Source organism: Scyliorhinus canicula, chromosome 20 (assembly GCF_902713615.1).
Source record: "Scyliorhinus canicula chromosome 20, sScyCan1.1, whole genome shotgun sequence".
In the NCBI taxonomy this organism is placed as follows: Eukaryota; Metazoa; Chordata; class Chondrichthyes; order Carcharhiniformes; family Scyliorhinidae; genus Scyliorhinus; species Scyliorhinus canicula.
Genome location: NC_052165.1, coordinates 49,753,562 through 49,778,186, shown reverse-complemented (window position 1 = coordinate 49,778,186; position 24,625 = coordinate 49,753,562). Strand labels below are relative to the sequence as shown.

At 50.4% G+C, this 24,625-nt stretch overlaps 1 protein-coding gene across 3 annotated transcripts in view; it reads left to right on the top strand.

Moving 5' to 3' along the window:
* Positions 1 to 24,625, top strand: part of itfg2 (integrin alpha FG-GAP repeat containing 2) — a 104,106-nt gene that overhangs the window by 2,056 nt on the left and 77,425 nt on the right. For 2 of the 3 annotated variants that reach the window (XM_038780279.1, XM_038780281.1), the window contains exons 2-6: positions 1,986 to 2,081; positions 3,685 to 3,726; positions 15,138 to 15,312; positions 19,355 to 19,485; positions 21,058 to 21,206. In XM_038780279.1, the coding sequence (XP_038636207.1) occupies positions 1,986 to 2,081; positions 3,685 to 3,726; positions 15,138 to 15,312; positions 19,355 to 19,485; positions 21,058 to 21,206 (593 nt within the window). The remainder of the gene's footprint in view (positions 1 to 1,985; positions 2,082 to 3,684; positions 3,727 to 15,137; positions 15,313 to 19,354; positions 19,486 to 21,057; positions 21,207 to 24,625) is intronic. The other variant, XM_038780280.1, reaches the window with a different exon arrangement.

Sequence of the window (24,625 nt, the reverse complement as noted above, 5' to 3'; positions counted from 1 at the left end):
GAGGCCCATTCCCTCATACACCTCGGTGAATGCGTCGACGATGGTTTGTAGTTCGCCCAAGAGTGTGCGCATATGAGGGTGTCATCCGTGTACTGCAGCTCGAAGATAGAAGATGGTGTGGTCTTGATTTTGGTCTGGAGGCGTCAGAGCTTGAACAGTTTCCTGCTTGGTTGATTCCACTCCGGCTGGGAGCTTCATCGTGATGGGGTGGAGAATTGCAAGGAAGAAGATGGAGAAGAGTGTGGGACAGGCCGGGATCCCACTATGAACAGGAACTATACCAATGACAGGATGGCACTCTCTCTTAAGAAAGGAACTGTACCGAAGACAGGCTGGGACTCCCTCTATTATCAGGAACTGTACCAATGACAGGCCAGAACCTTCCATTCAGAGAAAATATAAAATGCCTTCCCACTATTCTCTGTTTTTACAGGAACTGTACTGGTGAAAAGCTGGGGTTCTCTCTGTATTGACAGGTCAGGCCCTTGTCTGTATTTAGCGGAGTTGTTTTGTGAGGCCTCTTTTATTTGCCAGTGTGTTATGGGCCAGGGTTGAGAGAACCCCAAAGTGTATCACGGAGTAAACCTGACCCATAACTTTTAATAGATTGTGGTTATGGGAATACATGGGCCTACTTTACAGGTGTGATGCAATAGAAATCTACAGTATTTTTAAGTTAAAACATGTTTATTTATGAAACCAGTTAACATTTTATAAAAGCCACAGTAAATATCTTAACAACTATCAACACCAATAAATCCCCCAAAGAATACAGTACTCTATAAGTAACCCTTCATCTTTCCTTGCAACATCTAAGACAATAAAAAACCTTTTTACAGAAAAACATCAGGTTTAACTTCGCTACAGAACAGGTATTATTGTTAAACCACTAAAGGATCTAGAGACCGTCTTTAGATTACAGAGAGAGACTAATACACCTTCTTGCTGTGACTGCAGCTATCCAGCTCTCAAAACAAAACTAAAACACACCCTGCAGCCCAAAGTAAAAGCAGAGACAGCCCAGCTCCACCCACTCTCTGACATCACTGCATCCATCTGATAAGCACCCATTTCTTAAAGGTACACCCACTACAGATATTTTATAAATATCCATTTCTTAAAGGTACTCTCACATGACAAGTGACCGGTTGTGACTACCATTACCTGTGGGAAATATGCCAGTTTATGGCCAGTGACCGTCTTTGACTTTCTATTTAGAGGAACCATTCTAGGGCCAGGCTGGGATCTCTTCTATTTACAAGCTGAGGTTCTCTCTTTATTGACAGGAACTGTAGCAGTGAGAGACTGGGTCCACATCTCTATTAGTGAAAATTTATCGGGGAGAAGGTGTGATCTATTCCAGTTATAGAAACTGTACCAGTGACGGATGGAAACCTTTCTATTTGCTAGCTAGCACCCATCTTACTTAATTGAACTGTACAATGATTGACCGGACCCCTTCTATTTAGAGGCCTTTTTCAAATTGAGAACCCCAACTGATCAAAAAGCAGAACTTTGAAATAGTCCCTCAAAGCAGACAATAAAATAAAGCATAATTCATCCAGTTCTAAACTAGACTGATGGCATCTTGGCCTTGAGTCCTCTAAAAACATAGAATCCATATAGAAGGAGGCCATTTGGCCCATCGTGTCTGCATCGACCCTTCAAATGAGCACTCTACCCATTTCCACTTCACTGTCTACTCCATCCTATCTCCGTAACCCCATAATCTGACCTGCACTTTCCTGGACACTTTGGGGCAATTTATCATGGCCAATCCATCTACCCCGTGCATTTTTAGACTGTGCGAGGAAACCGGAGCAACCGGAGGAAGTCCACACAGACACGGGGAGAACATACAAACTCCAACAGACAGTGACCCAAGGCACAGATTTTGAAACCACAGTGAAAGCTTTAATGGATGGAATCAATTGCCAATAAATCTTTCATTGATTGCTTTAATTTTCCTTCTGCTTCTGTTAAAGTTGAATGAGCTTGTCGTTGGGGATACCAATGGGAAACTATATGTATATAAGAGCGATGACTGCAAGCCATGGATTACCCGATCTTGCATAGGGATGGTATGTATTAAAGCTTTGTGTTCACTGTTGGGCCTTTGTAAGTAAAACAGGCTGATTCATTTTCAATTTTTCATGCAAGTGCCAAAAGAATAGGAAAATTTGGCAAGTCTGAAGGAAGATACTTGCCCCAGTTATTTTCATTACCGTTTTCCTATATGCTAGGAATAGTTGAATGTGGGTTAGTGTCCATAAATTGCAAATAATCAGGGATCAGCTCTCAGTCCTGCTTTTGTGGAGAGACAGAGGGCAGTGATTTTTTACAAAAATGTTTTTATTGGGTTTTGTACAAGTTATAAATACAGGCATATACCTTGCAAAGCAAAACACATAGGATCTAGGAAATAGAGCCCTGTCTTCACTGTCCTGACATGATAAATTCCAGCTAATTTGAAGCATTTGCAGAAAACCAAGGGATGGGATGATCAGAAATGGCCATTTGTTGGACCAGAACACGTGTCTGATTAATTCCTTTTGCTGTTTTTTAAAAATAGATGGTTCATTTTGGAGCCATTCATCCAGAGTCTTATGATTTTGTAAATTTCATATTTGTTCATGTAGTTTCCATTTCCAATCTTGGTCACCATTTTTCAACAGAAGAAGTGTCTGGTTTCTTCCTTCCTTCCTTGTCACAGGTCTACTCTCTCAGATAAAGGCTCTGTTTGCTTATGGATGTAGAAGATCCTGTGATAAAATTTGAAATATTGATGGCAGAGAATGCTTCTTGAGACCTGACCAACATTCCTGTCATCAAAAGGAGGGCATTCATTTTAATTTGCAGTTTGTAAGAAATTGTTGTGTACAAATTGATTAGCATGTCACTGCCATGATAGTGACTGTCCTCATAAGTAACTCATTAGATGTGAAGTACCTTGGGACATCCTCAGGAAGTTAGAAGACTATACAAACAGAAGCCTTTTCTCCCTCTTTCCTCTTGATTTCCTCTCTTACTGAATTGAAATACAAGAATTTTGAATGTTATTTTGTAGTGTTTCAAGCACAAAATGAGCTCTGATGGAAGCATTTTCTCTGACTGATACGCAAACGTGAACATAAATAATCAGTTTCAGATGTGCAATCTTTTGATCTGCAGTATATATTTTTTGTTTAAATTCAAGGTTTTGAGTACCCATTTAACATTTTGATTCCGGGTTACTGAATTTATTTTTTTGCTGGTGTCAATTGAAGCTTTCTGTTGAAAGTGCAATGTGATTTGAATCTCCAACTTGTTTCAGATGGTAAATATTGAAAATATAGTTGTGGATAAGTTCCCTCACATTTACTGCTTATACTTCTACATCTTTGGTGCTTATCAGTGCTCTTCTCTTTCAAATAGAAGATATTTATGTTTTTTGTAGATGTTCTTAAAAAGACGTGTTTGATCCTTAAAGCCACTCATACAGTTTTTCACATGTTACACATGAGATAAAATTGATAGATATGGAGTTTACCACAGAATTCTAATTGCAAAATTGGATTCTAAAAAATGTTTCTATTGCTTGTAATGAAGAAATAATTTGGGCATGCTAACTAAATATACAGTGCAAAAGTAATATTGGGTGAAAGTTTTGCTTCATCTGCTCAGCTTCCTTATTTCTGTTTGTAGGTAACTTGCGTTGGTGTAGGAGATATCTGTAACAAAGGAAAGGTATGGTATCACTTAATCTTTTAAAAAATTCTTTGTTAGTGTCACAGGAGGCTCACATTAACACTGCAATTAAGTTACTGTGAAAATCCCCTAGTCGCCACACTCCGGTGCCCGTTCGGGTACACTTGAGGGAGAATTCAGAATGTCCAATTCACCTAACAAACACGTCTATCGGGACTTGTGGGAGGAAACCGAAACACACGGAGGGAACCCACACCGACAAAGGGAAAATGTGCAGATTCTGTACAAACAATGACCCAAGCCGGGAATCGAACGCAGGCGCCTGGCGCTGTAAAACAACAGTGCTAACCACTGTGCTACTGTGCTGCATTGACGTTCTAAATTAATTGCTAATAGCTAATTTATGAAAAGTGTAATTTTCAGATTTACAGTGGATTTTATAGATTTTTGTTTTAAAATTTAGAGTACCCAATTAATTGTTTTCCGATTAAGGGTCAATTTAGCATGGCCAATCCACCTACACGTCACATCTTTGGTTGTGGGGGTGAAACCCATGCAGACACGGGGAGAATGTGCAAACTCCACACGGACAGTGACCCGGGGCCAGGGTCGAACCGCGGGACCTCGGCGCCATGAGTGGATTTTATAGATGAGGATAGCTGGGAAAATGATTTTTGCATTAACAAAATAAAATAAATCATGAACTTTTGAAATAAAAACAGGAAATGATAGAAACATTCAGCAAGTCAGGCAACATCTGTAGGAATGAAACTGAGTTAGTGTTTCAGATCGATGTTTAATTTGAACTTTTATTTCTATCTAAGGTGACTTAAAGGAAAAATGATCTATCGCTCTATAAAATAAAGTCTTGTGTGGTGCACTCTGAAGAATATTGCACTCCCAAGGTAGTGGTCACAACTCAAGATGCCACACCTCAAAATGTAATTATAGGAAAAAAGATAAGCATAAATATCAAAATATACAGAGGCTGAGGATAACCACAAAACACAATTTATTATGTATGCACTGCTGATTAGTATTTTATTTTCTAACGAAGTTTGACTTTTAGCCAATATACCAATAACTCAAAATGAAGTTGTAATCGCTTCCTTTACTAAATTACTACAAGTGAGTAATTAGAAGAAAATTAAACAATCAGATTGCTCCATTGTTTTTAAAAATTGTTTAACAGCCATGTCAGATCAAATTAGTTTTATCCACTATCAGATAATTAAATTTGTAACAGATGCATAAAATTACATTTTCTAAAAGAATATTAAACTTATTAATTTATAGAGCTTAGAACTTCCTGCATCAATTTTTCTCTGCAGTGGAGATGCCTGGGTTTGGGTTTTCTCAGTCTCTAAACTAGCTGTCCACCTCTGATTTAACTTGCCATTGTTCCCCTCTCGGGTGCACCAGCATGGTGCCCCACAATATCTCTTTTTCAGCCTCTGTGAATGCGCAGTTTGACAGTAGCTCTCATGTCGTTCCGTTGCACATGTTTGAGTTCAGTCCTGAGCTTTTCTTTTTGACGTGCACTGATTTAGAGTGCTGATGCTATCTCTGCCATCTTCCTAACTCCAGCTGCTCCTGTCCTTGGAACATTTCTGCTGTCATTCAATACTAAATGCAAGCAAAGAAATGCTATCAGAATTATAACCGAGCAATGACAAACAAGTACATGTAGCAAAGGGGAATTACATTCAGAACTGCCTGTTCTGGCTTTAGTTTCTTCCCAATCCAGGCCTTTCCTCATGCATTTACAATTTAGCACCCATCTCCCCACCACACTTCCCATACGCTCAGAAACAGATTCAACGTCTTTTGCAACTGGCATAAGTGAAAATGGTTAAGGCAGCATAAATGACAAATGTTTGCTACTAATGGGCAGGAGACATCTTATTCTGGTTAAAGTTTTGCTTGCAGAGGAAAGAGAGAAGCGAGAATTGTGGTATCATCATTGGGCTGGTAATCCAGAGACCTAGGGTCTGGGGACCCGGATTCAATGCTAAATGCAAGCAAAGAAACGCTATCAAAATTACAACCAAGCAATGATCAACAAGTACATGTAGCACGACTTCCGGTGGCTGTGATGGATCAGTAAGCCACACATTTGGAAGCTCCCGTTTTAAAGAGATTTTTCGGCTCTTTTGAGAGCCCAAAACGGAAATTTTTCGACGTCTCCCGGTGGGGGAAGGTGTGCTGAACGACTTTCCCTGCAGTCCATGACTCGAACTCGGAGTGGAAAGGGGGAAAAAACAGCAGCAGCTCCTCAGAAAAAACGGGGGAAGAGATCCAAGATGGCCGCCGGAGGAGCCCCAGAGGATTGGAGGCTGTGGGCCCAGGAGCAACAAACTGATCTCCTGCGCTGCTTTAAAGAATTCAAGGATGAAGTACTGAGCTCTCTGCAGGAAACGAACAGAAGGCTGTCAGAGATTCAGTCCACCCAGGGTGCTGCCATCAAGAAGTTGCAGACGCAGGCCATTGAACGAGAGGAGGAGGCCGTGGTCCTCGTGAGTAAGGTGGAGGGGCACGAAGCACTCCACAAGAAGTGGCAGGAACGCTTTGAGGAGCTGGATCACCGCATGAGGCGGAAAAACCTGCGGATCTTGGGCCTTGCAGAGGGGCTGGAGGGATCGGACCTGACAGCCTATGTGGCTGTAATGCTGAATTCGCTAGTGGGGGCCGGATCTCTCCATCTGCCCTTGGAGCTGGAGGGAGCGCACAGGGTGCTGGCCAGGAGGCCCAAGGAAGATGAACCCCGCGTGCGGTGCTGGTGAGGTTCCACCGGTTCAGTGATCGGGAGTGCGTGCTGCGCTGGGCCAAGAAGGTGAAGAGCAGCAATTGGGAGAATGGGGTAGTGCGGATCTACCAGGACTGGAGTGCGGAGATGGCTAAGCGGCGGTCCGGATTTAATCGGACGAAAGAGGTGCTTTATAGAAAAAAGATAAAGTTCGGAATGTTGCCGCCCGCGCGCCTGTGGGTAACTTATTTGGATCGGCACCATTATTTCGATTCCCCGGAGGAGGCGTGGGCCTTCGTGCGGACGGAGAAACTGGACTTGAACTAGGGGTTGGGGGTTGCGAGGTCGGCTGTAAGATATTAGTGCTGGATTCTGCTGTTGCTGTGTTCTCTTTTTCTTCTGTTGTTTTCTTCTTGTTTTAGTACTTTTGCAATTTTGATATGGTTATTTACGGAGGGGTTGTTCTGCTATGTTTTTGTTTTTGTGCTGTGGGACATTGTTTGGGCTGTGTATCTTGAGGGGAGGGTCGGGGGGGTATGTTGTATTCTATGCCGGAGTGGGGGTATGGAGTGGGGCTGGTATTTGGGAGCTGCGTCAGAAGGGTGTGGTGGGGCAGTGCGAAAGCGCGGGCTTTCCTCTGGTTTCCCGTGCTGCGGGGCTGGGGGGTGGAGATGGTGACGGGGGAGGCGGGGCCTTAACTGGTTCTTCCCCGCGCTGGAGCGGTGCCAGGAGGAGGGATAGATTGGGGGATGATCCCACTTCGGGAGGGGTCGGGCTATTGGCGGGAGTTTCCGGGGTCAGCAGAAGTTAGCTGACCCACGGAAGTACAATGGAGGACGGTTCGCGGCTGGGAGTGTTCCTAGCCTGGGGGGGAAGGGAGGGGGGGGGAAAGGGGAATACCGGGTTGCTGCTGGTAGGGTCAAGAAGGAGCTGGTGTGGGCTGGGGGGACAGAGGTGAGGGGTTGTCGCTATGGGGACGGGGTCGAGCAGGGGGTGCTGGCCTGGGGCGGGCAGTTGACGGGCTATGGCTAGTCGACGGGGGAGGGGGGCGGGACGCCCTCTGATCCAGTTGGTCACCTGGAATGTGAGAGGGTTGAATGGGCCGGTGAAGCGGTCGAGGGTACTGGCTCACCTGAAGGGGCTAAAGGCGGATGTGGCAATGCTTCAGGAGACCCACCTGAGGGTGGCGGACCAGGTCCGCCTGAGGAAGGGATGGGTGGGGCAGGTTTTCCACTCGGGGTTGGATGTGAGGAACCGGGGAGTGGCGATTCTGGTGGGGAAAAATGTGTCGTTTGAGGCATCGGAGGTGGTGGCGGATAAGGGGGGTAGGTATGTGATGGTTAGGGGCAGGCTACAAGGAGAGAAGGTGGTACTGGCTAGTGTGTATGCCCCAAATTGGGACGATGCGGGCTTTATGAGGCGTATGTTGGGACGGATCCCGGATCTGGAGGCGGGAGGTCTGATCATAGGGGGGGACTTTAATACGGTGTTGGATCCTTCACTGGATCGGTCCAGCTCTAGGACGGGTAGGAGGCCGGCGGCGGCCAAGGTACTGAGAGGGTTTATGGATCAGATGGGTGGAGTGGATCCATGGAGGTTTGTGAGGCCGAGGGCACGCGAGTACTCTTTCTTCTCCCACGTACATAGGGTCTACTCTCGGATAGATTTCTTCGTGGTGAGTAGGGGACTGATTCCGAGAGTGGAGGAGGCCGAGTATTCGGCCATTGCAATCTCCGACCACGCTCCGCATTGGATAGAGTTGGAGATGGGAGAGGTGCGAGACCAACGTCCGTTGTGGCGGTTGGATGTGGGGTTGTTGGCGGAGGTGGTGTGTAGGAGGGTCCGGGCAAGTATTGAGGGGTACCTTGAGGTGAATGATACGGGGGAGGTTCAGGTGGGGATGGTCTGGGAAGCCCTGAAGGCAGTAATTTGTGGGGAGCTGATATCCATCCGGGCACACAGGGAGAGGAGCGAGAGGAGTGAGAGGGATAGACTGGTGGGAAAGATGCTGGAGGTGGACAGGAGGTATGCAGAGGCACCAGAGGAGGGACTGTTGGGGGAGAGGCGCAGCCTGCAGGCTAAATTTGATTTGCTGACCACTAGAAAGGCGGAGGCACAGTGGAGGAAGGCACAAGGGGCAGTGTACGAACATGGTGAAAAGGCGAGTAGGATGCTGGCTCATCAGCTGCGTAAGCGGGATGCGGCTAAGGAGATTGCTGGAGTGAGAGATAAGAGTGGGAATGTGGTGCGGAAGGGGGTAGAGGTGAATGAGGTCTTCAAGGATTTTTACGGGGAACTGTACCGGTCGGAGCCAACGGGGGAGAGGAGGGGAATGGAGAGGTTTCTGGACGGGCTTTCTTTCCCGAAGGTGCAGGAGGAGAAGGTGGAGGGGTTGGGTGCGCCGATTGAGCTGGAGGAGCTAGTTAAGGGGATCGGGCAGATGCAGTCAGGGAAAGCACCGGGGCCGGATGGGTTCCCGGTGGAATTTTATAAAAAGTTTGTGGATCTAGTGGGCCCCTTGCTGGTGCGAACACTCAATGAAGCGTGGGAGGGGGGGACTTTGCCCCCGACGATGTCACGGGCGCTGATCTCGTTAATTTTAAAGAAGGACAAGGACCCCCAGCAGTGTGGTTCATACAGGCCCATATCTCTCCTCAACGTGGACGCTAAGGTGCTGGCAAAAATCCTGGCCACCAGGATAGAGGACTGTGTGCCAGGGGTTGTGCACTAGGGCCAGACAGGTTTTGTGAAGGGAAGGCAGCTGAACACGAATGTGCGGAGATTGCTGAATGTCATTATGATGCCGGCGATTGAGGGGGAGGCAGAGATAGTGGTGGCACTGGATGCGGAGAAGGCCTTCGATAGAGTGGAGTGGGGGTACCTATGGGAGGTGTTGGGGAGGTTTGGATTTGGTGAAGGGTTTATTAGATGGGTGAGGCTGCTATATGAGGCCCCGATGGCATGCGTGGCCACGAATAGGAGGAGGTTGGAGTACTTCCGGCTTTACCGAGGGACCAGGCAGGGTTGCCCCCTGTCCCCCTTGTTGTTTGCACTGGCAATCGAGCCGCTGGCGATGGCATTGAGAGATTCAGAGAGGTGGAGAGGCTTGGTGCGAGGTGGAGAGGAACATAGGGTGTCGTTGTATGCCGACGACCTGTTACTGTATGCGGCGGACCCGGTGGGAGGGATGCCGGGAGTGATGGAGTTACTAGCCGAGTTTGGGACCTTCTCAGGTTATAAATTAAACTTAGGCAAGAGCGAGGTGTTTGTGGTGCACCCTGGAGACCAGGAGGAAGGAATTGGTAGGCTCCCGCTTAGGCGGGCAGGGGAGAGCTTTAGGTACCTGGGGGTGCAAGTGGCCAGGGACTGGGGGACTCTCCACAAGCATAACTTTACCAGGCTGGTAGATCAGATGGAGGAGGAGTTCAGGAGGTGGGACATGCTGCCATTGTCGTTGGCGGGGAGGGTGCAGTCCGTCAAAATGACAGTGCTTCCGAGGTTCTTGTTCCTTTTTCAGTGCCTGCCCATATTTATCCCCAGGGCCTTCTTTAGGAGAGTGACTAGCAGTATTCTGAGTTTTGTGTGGGCACATGGGACTCCGAGAGTGAGGAGGGTGTTCCTGGAGCGAGGAAGGGATGGAGGTGGGCTGGCACTGCCCAACCTTCTGGGGTACTATTGGGCAGCCAATGTGTCAATGGTGCGTAAATGGGTGATGGAGGGGGGAGGGGCGGCGTGGAAAAGAATGGAGATGGCGTCATGTAGAGGTACGACCCTGGGTGCCATGGTAACGGCACCGTTGCCGCTCTCCCCTAAGAGGTTTACCACGAGCCCGGTGGTGGCGGCGACCCTAAGAATCTGGGAACAATGGAGACGGCATCGGGGGGAAACAGGGGGCTCGATGGAGGCTCCACTGGGTGGCAACCATCGGTTCATCCCGGGGAACACGGATGGGGGATTCAGGGGGTGGCAAAGGGCGGGCATCAGCAAATTGAGGGACCTGTTTATTGGCGGGAGGTTTGCGGGCCTGGGGGAACTGGAAGATAAATTTGGCCTTCCCCAGGGGAACATGTTCAGATACCTGCAGGTAAAGGCGTTTGCTAGGCGACAGGTAGAGGGATTCCCTTTGCTGCCCTCGCAGGGGACGATGGACAGAGTGCTTTCGGGGGTGTGGGTAGGAGAGGGGAAGGTGTCTGACATCTATAAGGTAATGCAGGAGGTGGAGGAGTCGTCAGTGGAGGAGCTGAAGGCTAAATGAGAGGAGGAACTCGGGGAGCAGATAGAGGACGGGACTTGGGCGGATGCCTTGGAGAGAGTCAACTCTTCCTCCTCATGTGCGAGGCTTAGTCTCATCCAATTTAAGGTGCTGCACCGGGCCCACATGTCCGGGACTAGGATGAGTAGGTTCTTCGGGGGTGCGGACAGGTGCACCAGATGTTCGGGGAGTCCTGCAAACCACGCCCATATGTTCTGGGCATGCCCAGCACTGGAAGAATTCTGGAAGGGGCAGGGACGGTGTCGAGGGTGGTTGGATCCAGGGTCAAACCAGGGTGGGGACTCGCGATTTTTGGAGTTGCAGTAGAGCCGGGAGTGCAGGAGGCGAAAGAGGCCGGTGTCCTGGCCTTTGCGTCCCTAGTAGCCCGTCGAAGGATTCTGTTACAATGGAAGGATGCAAGGCCCCCAAGTGTGGAGACCTGGATCAGTGACATGGCGGGATTTATAAAATTGGAAAAGGTCAAATTTGCCCTGAGAGGATCAATACAAGGGTTCTATAAACGATGGCAGCCTTTTCTGGACTTCCTGGCTCAGAGATAGGTAACTGGGTCAATAGCAGCAGCAACCCGGGGGGGGGGGGGGGGGGGGGGGGGGGGTGCATATTGTAGTGTTTATTCTGTAACTTTATAGTGTGTTAATTTGCGTTGTTGTTAAAATGCTGGGTTGTTCATGGGGATGGGGCGAATGTATATGATTGTTAATATTATTGTTATTTTCGGTATTTTACTAAGGTGCGTCAATGTATAAAATCAAAATTTCTCAATAAAAATTATTTAAAAAAAAAAGTACATGTAGCACAGGGGAATTACATTCAGAACTGCCTGTTCTGGCTTTAGTTTCTTCCCAATCTAGGCCTTCCCTCATGCATTTACAATATAGTACCCACTTCCCCACCACACTTCCCATACTCCCAGAAAGAGATTAGATCATTTCTGCAACTGGCATACGTTCAGAAATTTTGACTGTTTGCAGGAAAGTATGAAAGGAACAGAAAAATGGTGTGCGTATAAAGAAATATTTTCTGAATGCTGTGAACAGGAGTAGAACAGGAACTGTAAAATCTACCTTCTGTCCTTTTAGCCGGATTAGAAGTGCCCATGGTAACCAGAACTTTAGTTAGCTATTGCCTCGCAGTTAAATGAAGCCTAGTGCAATTTTTCTTTGTTCTTTTGGATGCTATTGTAATGTGCCCATTCTTAATCCATCTTGGCTAGGCCGAAAGGCTGACTGGGTGTAAAATGGTCAAGGCAGCATAATAAGCAGGAGACGTCTTATTCTGGCTAAAGCTTGGCTTGCAGAAGAAAGAGAGAGGCTTGTCATTTTCACTGGGATGGTAATCCAGATACCCAGGGTCCGGGGTCCTGGATTCAAATCCCATGGTGGAATTTGAATTCAATGAAAATTATGCAGTTAAGTCTAATGGGGACCATAAATTCATTATTGATTGTCCTAAAAACCCATCTGGTTCACTAATGTCCTTCCTCTAGGGAAGGAAATCTGCTGTTATTATCTGGTCTGGCCTACATGTGACTGCAGATCTGCAATAATGTGGTTGACTCTCAAATGCCCTATGAGAAGGCCTAGCAAGCCACTCAGTTGTGGCTAAAAGGAATGAAACTGAATAGATTACCTGGCTTCAACTTTCAACCTAGGCTTTATCTTTCAGTCCCTTCTGGGTCTTGACCAGGCTCGCTACCTCAGCCTCGAGTGCTGTGATCCAGTCTCCTTGGTCTGTGGTGGCTTTTTCGAGGTCCCTTGTCATTGTTTCCTGGGCCTCTAGCTTATGTTTATATTGTCTATTGCCTCCCTCATAGGGGCTGTCGCATCTTCAACTGCCACCTCGACGGCTGTCATGAGGTCTTTTCTCATCTCCCTATGTATCTGGAGCTCGGAGGTGATGAAACATGTCAGTTTGTCTATTAGCGCCTGGGTCTGCGCTGCGAGCTCTGCGGGGTCGACCCACACTGATTCTGTGCCTCCACGTGTGGTTTCCGGCTCCGAGGCTGAGGTTTCCCTCCCCCTGTCTTTACTGGCTTTTTGACTGGGCGGCTGATTCTTTTCCATCCTGCTTGGAAGTGTGGTTGATGGGGAGTTAGTCTGGAGCATTATGCGTACTTTTGGTGCGTGTTTGTTGGGGTTAAAAGGCGATAGTCGAAGTTCTTGGATGAGAGCCACCTTTCATGCGACCACTCAGCTCATGGTCGCCACCGGAAGTCTCGTAACTAACTAATCTTGAACAGATGGCAAGTCGTTCTTCCAGAGTCTCAGCCCTGCCTGACTGGCCTCTGGCTCTGGGCGAATTGCCCTGCTCCCGCTGGTCACTTCTCCCCGATTCTCCAAGACACAATGCTGGTGTTTGCTTGGCCTTCCTCGCACCTCCCGACTGCTGCTCTGCTCACATCTCGGCTCTCGCTCAATTGGCTGGGCCTCGACCTTTGACGACTGCATGTGCTCCTGGCTGGCTGTCTGGGTGCTGCTGCTGGCTATCTGGACTGGTGAACTCTTTGTTTTGGTTGGTTGCGCTTCCTCCTCAGTCCTGGATCTCGGCCATAAATAAAGCAAACCAAGCACAATGATTTATTTCTCGAGTTATAGAATTAAAAAGTAAAGAATGTCGAATTTGTATTGAACATTGATTAGATTACACCTGGAGTACTGTGTATAATTACGGTTGCCATTTTGTGAATAGGATACAGAAGCATTGGAAAAGGTGTGAAAAAGATTTATAAGCATGATACCAGAAAGGTATCAGTGAAATTGTGATATGCCAAACTCTGATGACACTATGTCAACATCATCACCCAATCCTGCAGACAGAAGACAAAATTCAATGCCCATAACATGTCGAAATGCTGCACTGGTAACTCTGGATTAGCCAAAGTTATATAAGCTTGTTATATGACCACGCCAACCAGTCAGAGCTGAATTAGACCACATGAGCACGAAAACCATGGAACGCTGGGCAAGACATCATTTAACATTGAGATCTCCCTGTAAAAGGCCATGTAAGTATGGCTAAAGCTGGTGAGGCCGATGACTGAAGAGTCTGATGAGTGCCCAGCTGCCTGCTTTCCTAACCAATTCAGGAAAACACAAAAAACATATTGAACTGAATTGATGACATGATGAAACTTCTTGTGCATGTTCCAAGACAGAAAACTTTACAGAGTTTTTCCAGAGCTAACTCCCCATATTTACCAATGTAAAGCTCCAGCCTTTTACAAGGTCAGGTCAATCTAAGATGTGAACAAACGGATCAAATCATATATACTCATTTACCACTTTACTGTGTTTTTGTTTCGTATATGAATCTGTTATTTTTAGGCAAATTGAAATGAAATGAAATGAAAATGGCTTATTGTCACGAGTAGGCTTCAATGAAGTTACTGTGAAAAGCCCCTAGTCGCCACATTCCGGCGCCTGTCCGGGGAGGCTGGTAGGGGAATCGAACCGTGCTGCTGGCCTGCTTGGTCTGCTTTAAAAGCCAGCGATTTAGCTGAGAGACATTCATGTGGGAATGGGGCCTCATCGGCTATCAAGAAGTTCCGGTTAACACAAACTTGTGGGCAGAACCCCTGTGATTCGATTCATTGGGCTTTTACTGTACCTATCAGGTGAGCATGAACCGGCTGGACCACTTTCTCTTGGAAAAGAAGTCTTGAGCCTTGACCTCATATTTAAAGTCCTTAAAATGATGAAAGGTGTGGATACAGAGAGAATGTATCCACTTGTGGGGAAGAGCACAACTAGTGGCCATCAATAAAAGATAGTCACCAAGGAAAACAAAATAAGCTTCACCCAAAGAGTGGTAGAGCTCAATACCAGAGGGAGAGGTTGAAACAAATAGTGTAGATACATTTAAACGGAGGCTAGACAAGAATATGTGGGAGATATGAATCTAGAAGGTTATGCTGATAGATTTGGCTGAGGGAAGACGGGAGGATGTTAGAGTAGAGGAGAAATGCTGACATGGGCTGGTTGGGGTGCATGGCCTGTTTCTTTCTTTCTTGCAGATATGTCTGGTTCACAATGTATTCATAACTGAATAGGAAGGACATATAGTACAGTGCTGCGGCAAAACTCATTTGCTGGTATTTACCAAGTCTGACATTGCTGGTTAAGCTCCGCACAGTGGAGGAAATTTGAAGTATTGTTTTTTGTGCAGCAATCTGACTTTAGTCCTTGCTGACCTAATCTTCTCCAATGGCTGCCCATGAGTGCCTGTCAAAATGCTGAAAAATCTAAGCCTGTTTGTTTGGGAATCAGTGTGTGGTGATTCTATAATTATAATTTATCTCTTTAAATATGTCACTGGCGGACAAACCTTCGTATTAATAACTTCTGAACTTGCTTGTACTGCATCTTTAAGGATGATGATGATTAGCTGCCGCATCTCTTAAAATAAATTATATTTTTCTTTACTATCCTTTAGAATTTTGTTGTAGCTGTGGGTGCTGAGGGGTGGTTCCATATCTTTGATCTCAGTGGCATATCAACTAAGTCTGAGACTTCCAATCATCATGACTTCCTGATTGGCGATGAACAGAAAGCATTTTTCACACAGCACATCCCTGCTAACACTAAGGTGATGCTCATCAGTGATATAGGTGAGTTGATGGAATATGTTGGTTTGGGGGACTAAGATAGATGGCTTCAAATTAGAGAGTTAAGTAAGATGTGTTGGATCGCCCCTTGCCTTCGACCCCCCCCGCCCTTGCCTTCGACCCCCCCCGCCCCTTGCCATTCGACCCCTTGCCTCCGACCCCCCAGCCCCCTTGCCTTCGACCCCCCCCCCGCCCCTTGCCTTCGACCCCCCGCCCCTTGCCTTCGACCCCCCCGCCCCTTGCCTTCGACCCCCCGCCCCTTGCCTTCGACCCCCCGCCCCTTGCCTTCGACCCCCCCGCCCCTTTGCCTTCGACCCCCCGCCCCTTGCCTTCGCACCCCCCGCCCCTTGCTTCGACCCCCCGCCCCTTGCCTTCGACCCCCGCTCCTTGCCTTCGACCCCCCCGCCCCTTGCCTTCGACCCCCCGCCCCTTGCCTTCGACCCCCCCGCCCCTTGCCTTCGACCCCCGCCCTTGCCTTCGACCCCCCGCCCCTTGCCTTCGACCCCCGCCCCTTGCCTTCGACCCCCCCGCCCCTTGCCTTCGACCCCCCGCCCTTGCCTTCGACCCCCCGCCCCTTGCCTTCGACCCCCCGCCCCTTGCCTTCGACCCCCCGCCCCTTGCCTTCGACCCCCCCGCCCCTTGCCTTCGGACCCCCCGCCCCTGCCTTCGACCCCCCGCCCCCTGCCTTCGACCCCCCGCCCCTTGCCTTCGACCCCCCGCCCCTTGCCTCGACCCCCCGCCCCTTGCCTTCGACCCCCCGCCCCTTGCCTTCGACCCCCCGCCCCTTGCCTTCGACCCCCCGCCCCTTGCCTTCGACCCCCCGCCCCTTGCCTTCGACCCCCCGCCCCTTGCCTTCGACCCCCCCCCCCTTGCCTTCGACCCCCCGCCCTGCCTTCGACCCCCCGCCCCTTGCCTTCGACCCCCGCCCTTGCTTCGACCCCCGCCCCTTGCCTTCGACCCCCCGCCCCCTTGCCTTCGCCCCCCCCGCCCCTTGCCTTCGACCCCCCCGCCCCTTGCCTTCGACCCCCCCCGCCCCTTGCCTTCGACCCCCGCCCCTTGCCTTCGACCCCCCCGCCCCTTGCCTTCGACCCCCCGCCCCTTGCCTTCGACCCCCCGCCCCTTGCTTCGACCCCCCGCCCCTTGCCTTCGACCCCCCGCCCCTTGCCTTCGACCCCCCGCCCCTTGCCTTCGACCCCCCGCCCCTTGCCTTCGACCCCCCGCCCCTTGCCTTCGACCCCCCGCCCCTTGCCTTCGACCCCCCGCCCCTTGCCTTCCACCCCCCGCCCCTTGCCTTCCACCCCCCGCCCCTTGCCTTCGACCCCCCGCCCCTTGCCTTCGACCCCCCGCCCCTTGCCTTCGACCCCCCGCCCCTTGCCTTCGACCCCCCCGCCCCTTGCCTTCGACCCCCCGCCCTTGCCTTCGACCCCCCGCCCCTTGCCTTCGACCCCCCCGCCCCTTGCCTCTCGACCCCCCGCCCCTTGCCTTCGACCCCCCGCCCCTTGCCTTCGACCCCCCGCCCCTTGCCTTCGACCCCCCGCCCCTTGCCTTCGACCCCCCCCCCTGCCTTCGACCCCCCCGGCCCCTTGCCTTCGACCCCCCGCCCCTTGCCTTCGACCCCCCGGCCCCTTGCCTTCGACCCCCCGGCCCCTTGCCTTCGACCCCCCGCCCCAGGCCCCTTGCCTTCGGCCCCTTGCCTTCGGCCCCTTGCCTTCGACCCCTTGCCTTCGACCCCCCGCCCCTTGCTTTCGACGCCCCTTGCCTTCGACCCCCCCCGCCCCTTGCCTTCGACCCCCCCCCGCCCCTTGCCTTCGACACCCCCGACCCTTGCCTTCGACCCCCTTGCCTTCGACCCCACCGCCCCTTGCCTTCGACCCCTCCGCCCCTTGCCTTCGAACCCTTGCCTTCGACCCCCCCCGCCCCTTGCCTTCGACCCCCCCCGCCCCTTGCCTTCGACCCCCCCCGCCCCTTGCCTTCGACCCCCCCGCCCCTTGCCTTCGACCCCCCCCACCCCTTGCCTTCGACCCCCCCGCCCCTTGCCTTCGACCCCCCGCCCCTTGCCTTCGACCCCCCGCCCCTTGCCTTCGACCCCCCGCCCCTTGCCTTCGACCCCCCGCCCCTTGCCTTCGACCCCCCGGCCCCTTGCCTTCGACCCCACGCCCCTTGCCTTCGACCCCCTGGCCCCTTGCCTTCGACCCCCCCGGCCCCTTGCCTTCGACCCCCCGCCCCCAGGCCCCTTGCCTTCGGCACCCTTGCCTTCGGCCCCTTGCCTTCGACCCCTTGCCTTCGCCCCCCCGCCCTTGCTTTCGACGCCCCTTGCCTTCGACCCCCCCCCGCCCCTTGCCTTCGACCCCCCCCCGCCCCTTGCCTTCGACCCCCCCGACCCCTTGCCTTCGACCCCCTTGCCTTCGACCCCACCGCCCCTTGCCTTCGACCCCTCCGCCCCTTGCCTTCGAACCCTTGCCTTCGACCCCCCCCCGCCCCTTGCCTTCGACCCCCCCCGCCCCTTGCCTTCGACCCCCCCGCCCCTTGCCTTCGACCCCCCCCGCCCCTTGCCTTCGACCCCCCCCCGCCCCTTGCCTTCGACCCCCCCACCCCTTGCCTTCGACCCCCTCGACCCCCCCGCCCCTTGCCTTCGACCCCCCCCCGCCCCTTGCCTTCGACCCCCCCGCCCCTTGCCTTCGACCCCCCCGCCCCTTGCCTTCGACCCCTCCGCCCCTTGCCTTCGACCCCCCCCGCCCCTTGCCTTCGACCCCCCCGCCCCTTGCCTTCGACCCCCCCGCCCCTTGCCTTCGACCCCCCCGCCCCTTGCCTTCGACCCCTCCGCCCCTTGCCTTCGAACCCTTGCCTTCGACCCCCCCCGCCCCTTGCCTTCGACCCCCCCGCCCCTTGCCTTCGACCCCCCCCGCCCCTTGCCTTCGACCCCCCCGCCCCTTGCCTTCGACCCCCCCGCCCCTTGCCTTCGACCCCCCCGCCCCTTGCCTTCGACCCCCCGCCCCTTGCCTTCGACCCCCCGCCCCTTGCCTTCGACCCCCCCCGCCCCTTGCCTTCGACCCCCCCCCGCCCCTTGCCTTCGACCCCCCCGCCCCTTGCCTTCGACCCCCCCCGCCCCTTGCCTTCGACCCCCCCCGCCCCTTGCCTTCGACCCCCCTGCCCCTTGCCTTCGACCCCCCCGCCCCTTGCCTTCGACCCCCCCCGCCCCTTGCCTTCGACCCCCCCGCCCCTTGCCTTCGACCCCCCCGCCCCTTGCCTTCGACCCCCCCGCCCCTTGCCTTCGACCCCCCCGCCCCTTTCCCTCCGCCTTCGTTCCCCTTGCCGCGTTTGCCGCCTTGCCTTCTTTGCGCCCTCCCCGCGCTCTTGCCTTTCCACTCCCTCGCCTCTTGCCTCCTTTGCTCTCCAATGGTTCCTTTGTGCCCCTCACCATTTTGACTGTCACATTGTCTCCTGTACTATTTTACTTACTTTGTGAAAAGGCTTAGGAAATTATGATTTTTGAATGAACAGAAATAGATAATTTTGCTAAAGTGTAGACTTGTCTGTTGGGGACAACAATAGATCCGGCCAGTGCTTTTGATTTTACACTGGTTTCATGGAATTTCAAAATTACGTTGAGTTATTTTGCAAAGTATGTGGGGTTCCATTTTTCTTGTGTACATATTTCCTATGTGCTAAGCATTTTTAAAAAATTAACAAAGTAATTTTGTTATCATGCTCTGATGTTGAGTAATTGTGAAGTCGAAACTCCTTTAAATTGTTCCCAGTTAAATACCGTAACCGTTTATGATCAAGGATCAAAAAAACTTTTTTTTGGATTATTTAATGGTTTTGGTCAAAGAGGAGCCATAGGATGGAGGAGGGCCACCTTCCCCAGATCAGTGAGGATCATCCAAAGAGAGTAGCAGTGGCAGTGCACAGTGAGGCCACCTACTCATTGCTCTTAACTATTGAAGGTATACTTGGAGAAGCAAAAAGTAAATGCTATTGGTAAGATTGAAATTATGGAAAATAAATACTTTAAAATGATAATTTTGATGGTTTCTTCATGCAGATGGAGATGGAAAGTGTGAAATGGTAGTAGGTTACACTGACCGGGTAGTGAGAGCATTCCGTTGGGAAGATTCTTCTGTTGATAATTCTGGACAACTGATACTACTGAAAAAGTGGCTTCTGGAAGGACAGGTATGGATTAAAACTCTTGAGAGGGTTGACTATCTCATTGTGTAGAAGAAAGGCCCAAGGTGCTTCACAATGTAATAAATACACAAATGCTTAGCCTAAGAAGGAGATGTTAAGAGGTGTGTTTCAAAGAAAGTTAGAAAAAAAGATTTTTAAAGTAATCAGAAAGCACTTTGCAGGTGATGAAATACTTTTGAAGTGTATTGTCACAACACCCTGGGCTAGGGCGCGGTCAATTCCAGCCCCATTTGACCCAGAGTCACAGCACAAGTGAAATTAGATTTTATTTAAAATACCCGAGGTCCTTAGCTGAGTCCAATAAACTGCAAGCACCAGGTTTGTAACTTTAACACAAGTAACCTTTTATTATGTACAGTATTATAATTAAACTGCCAGAAAAATGTAACTGACTATCAAATACTCCTTTCCCAATCCCCCTTCTAACTATGCACGCACGCACACACATGCACGCAAACACCAGAGAGGGGAAAGGATAATTGAAAGGTAAAGAAAATGTTAATAAAACTAAAAAGAGAAAGGATCTTTGCACTAGGATGGCTTCCAGTGAATGTGCTTCTGGAGTTCAAGTGTTCATTTCGGTACTTCTTTCTTCGAGAGATGTATTTTTCTGTTATTTTCTCCGTCAATTTAGGATTATTTCAAGTTTGCACCAAACGTGTGCCAGGCATTCACAGGTTTTAGAACAAAAAAATAGTTCTTTACTTCAGCAATGAGAGAAAGAGAGAGTCTATCCCTTTCACTTCCAAGGTCTAAACACTTCTCTCAAGCTCTCTCAGAAAGTGTCACACAGGAACCAATCACTGATTGTTGTCATGCAGAACACCGTCCCTGGCCAACCCAGAGGTTGCCAGCCAACCAATCAAACCAACCACCTCCAAAGCTGGTTCCTAAAATTCACATGGTACCGACGATTCTGCTTCTCTCCAAAATACAAAACCTGGGAACACAATGTCGTGACAAGCAGGCTGCCTCAGCTCGAGTCCTCTGCTTAAAGGCACATTCCGAATATGGGTCCACAGACCAAAAATAATAAAAGAAAAGAAAATGGGAACAAAGGAAACAAATAGGAAGAGCTCTTACAGTATTAACTGTTCTAATGTAGGAAACATGGCAGCCATTTGTGGAAAGGTTCCAGAATATGGGGCCTTGACAGCTGAAAGCATGATCACCAATTGTGTAGTGCAGGTAAGTGGGGGTATGAATAAGTGATAAGTGAGACCAGGGCATGAGATGTTAGAGAGCTGAGGGTTATTACAGTGTTTTTAAAAAAAAAGGTTCAGACTGAAAAGATTTAAATATCATCGCAAATGTTTGTGGCTCACTGACTAGGCATGCCAGCGCAGTCTAGAGTCAAGACTCCCTCGGGATTTGTTTTCTCAGCTGAGGAAACAGGTGGGGAACCTTGGGGATATTGGAAAAGAACCGAGGCCCATAACGTACCTGGAAGGAAAAAGCTCATCGGCAGAGAAGTTTATTTTCTGTTCGGATATCTGATGCTACACCTGAGCACTCTGGTTTTGTTTGACCCTTATAATTTCTATTCTGGTGCAATAGGTGGACAGTCTTACAGTGAATCCAGGGTCTGATGGGACCCCAGAACTAATGGTCTCACAGCCAGGCTGTGGATATGCAGTTCTACTCTGTACCTGGAGATTGGATCAAGAGAGGACACCAAAAAGAGATCCATCTGGAGCCTCTAACAGGTAAAATTCCAAAGAATATCTAGATCACGGTAAGAACATAACGCTCATAGTGACACTACTTAATCTCATTCGACCTCCATTTTATCTAGTAGGAAGAGGTTTATCATCAGAGAAATGTATCTGCTGTTACATACAGGTATGGGTGATATCTGGTCCTGCACCTGGTTGTGTGTTGGGGATTACCTTTTTGGTATTTTTCCAATTAGACAATGTTGGGAGATCAGGAAACTGAAGCTGCTGTGTACAAGCCTCATTAAACTTAGAAATTCATGAAAATAAAGTAGACTTCTTTGCCTCCTGTTTTGATTATTCTTAGGCACAACAGTATTTTGCAATGTATAGCCAATAGGAAAGTTCCTAGTCTGAAGGTAATTTGCTTTGGTTTAATCTGTACCTTAAAAAATGGTTTTGGTTTGTTTTTGTTATCTTTATTGAGGAACATTATAAGGATATGAAAGTTGATCTAACTAAAATAAATTGGAAAACTAGGTTAAACGGTTGAGGTGCAACGACAGATTTTAAAGAAGATTATTAAATAACTATCCGCAAAGATTTATCCCAGTGAGGGAGAAAGACACTTTGAGAAGAATGGATCATCCATGGCTGAATAAGAAAGTTAAGAATCGCATCAAATTGGATGAAACAGGACGGCGGGCGGGAGGCAGCTGCACATTGGAGGGCCGTTCGGGAATGGCATTTTCGGGGTTTAACGCTCGGTCCCAGGGGCAACAGAGGCAGCAAAAGCAGGGAGAAGCCACAGTGAAGGGAAATGTCAAAAACAAGTTTTTTAAAAAAACGGCCGTGAAAAAAGCAGCTGAAAGTCCGTCGGGGAGTGGAAAGGTCACCGCGGGGACGGCAAGAAAAGTGGAGGCTGGGGCACCAGGGGAGGCCACATTGCCCACGGCTGAAGAAATGACTAAAGTGATGGCCGCCGAACTCGAAAGGCAGTTCACTAAGCACATGGAGGCGACGAGGAAGGAGATGGGGGCGCTATTGAAAGTGCTGGTGGAGGAGGCGAGTGCCCCGGTGAGGGTGGCGGTATTGAGCGCAGTGGCAGAGGTGCAGGAGCAAGGTGAGGCGCTGAAGGAAGTGGTAGAGACATTATTGCAGCACAATGAGCAACCTACCTCGATGGGGAAGGAGATACGGAAGGTGATAGAGATCAACCAGGATCTGCGAGCCAAAATGGACGACTTGGAAAACAGATCCAGGCGACAGAATCTGAGGATTGTGGGTCTTCCCGAAGGAGTGGAAGGCCCGAGGCCGATGGAGTATTTTGCCACGATGTTGGCGAAGCTATTGGGGGAGGGGGATGATCCCTCCCGATATGAACTGGGTCGGGCTCATCGGTCGTGGAGGCCTGTACCAAAGGAGAGTGAGCCGCCAAGAGTAGTAACTTTGTGTTTTCGTAGGTACAGTGTGAAGGAGAAGGTACTGTGCTGGGCAAAGCAGAAGTGGGTGGTGCAGTGGGCTGGAGCTGGTATACGCATATATCAGGACTATACGGTGGAGCTGGCGAGGAGGCGGGCTGCCTTCAGCCGGGTGAAGAGGCACTGCACATCAGTAAGGTGCAGTGCGGCATAGTATACCCAGCTAAGTTGAGGGTGACCTACAAATCCAAGGACTTTTATTTTGGGACGGGGGAAGCGGCGGAGGAGTTCGCGAAGGCAGAAGGACTGAGGCAGAATTGAGAAATGGTCATGTACCGATGCAGCCTCATGTAACTGTATTTTTTCACTGCATGCTGGTGTATGTGCTAAATGAGTCAACGTTGTTTATATGTGCACAAGGGAAGAGAGGGTTCTTTGGGGCTCGGGTGTGTATGCGGGGTTTGTGTGCTAAAGGGGATTTCTTGGTTTTCCTGGGACCCGGCAAGGGGGAAAGAGACCCGGGCGGGGGCCTCCACGCTGGCCGGTTTAAGGTGGGGGGAGGGGCTCCGGCAATTGGAGCCCGGCAGAACAGGTTCCGTTGAGTCTAGCGGGGTGGAAAATTGGGGTGGAAGGAACAGAATTTGGGGGGAGGGGGTTCTGTAAGAGGAAGTGGAGGGGATCAGTCGGGGAGAGGGGGGAGGGCTTGCAATGCGTGGGTGTCATTTACGGTACTCTTTTGGAGATTGGATGGCATTGAATGTTAGGGGGAGTGGGGGGGGGGGGGGGGGGGGGGACTCTATAGGTCAACGGTGACCATGGGCGATTCCTGATTCCTTTTTCTTTTTTTTCTCCTTTTTCTGTCCCACTGTGGGAGGGTTTGTTTTATTTGATGCTTATATTGTCAGGTGGCCCGTTGTTTGGGGTGGTGGGAGGATGGGAGCGTTGTTGTTGATAAGGGGATTGACTTTGTATTTGTTACCGTTTGCTGTTTGTTGGTGGGGTGTAAATTCTGAAGAAAATGTGAAAATGGAGGATAAAAATATTTTACAAAACAAAATTGGATGAAACAGTGTACAAATCTGCAAAGATTAGTAACAGATCGGTAGATTGGTCAGATTCTAAGAATCACTCACTGTGCCCCATACGCATTTGCACATACCCACACACAGACTCGCACACAGGCACCCACGCAGACTCTCGCGCGCCCAGACACACTCGCACGCACACACACTCGCGCGCACATACAGACACAAACATGCACAGACGCTCACATACAGACACACGCATGCACAGACGCTCACATACAGACACGCATGCACAGACGCTCACATACAGACACTCGCGCGCATTTGTGCGCACAGACTCGCGCGCGCAGACTCTCGCGCGTGCACAGACACTCGCTAACGCGCACACTCTCGCGCACATACAGACATACGCATGCACAGACGCTCACATACAGACATGCATGCACAGACGCTCACATACAGACACGCATGCACAGACGCTCACATACAGACACGCATGCACAGACGCTCACATACAGACACGCATGCACAGACGCTCACATACAGCCACACGCATGCACAGACGCTCACATACAGACACTCGCGCGCATGCGTGCGCACAGACACTCGCATGGGCACATACAGACACATGCATGCACAGGCGCTCATATACAGACACACGCATGCACAGACACTCGCGTGCAGACACACGCATGCACAGACGCTCACATAGACAGACACATGCACAGGCGCTCACATACAGACACGCATGCACAGACGCTCACATACAGACACGCATGCACAGACGCTCACATACAGACACTCGCATGCACAGACGCTCACATACAGACACTCGCATGCACAGACGCTCACATACAGACACTCGCATGCACAGACGCTCACATACAGACACTCGCATGCACAGACGCTCACATACAGACACGCATGCACAGACGCTCACATACAGACACGTGTGTGCGCACAGACACTCGCGGGCACAGACAGACATGCATGCACAGACGCTCACATACAGACTCGCATGCAC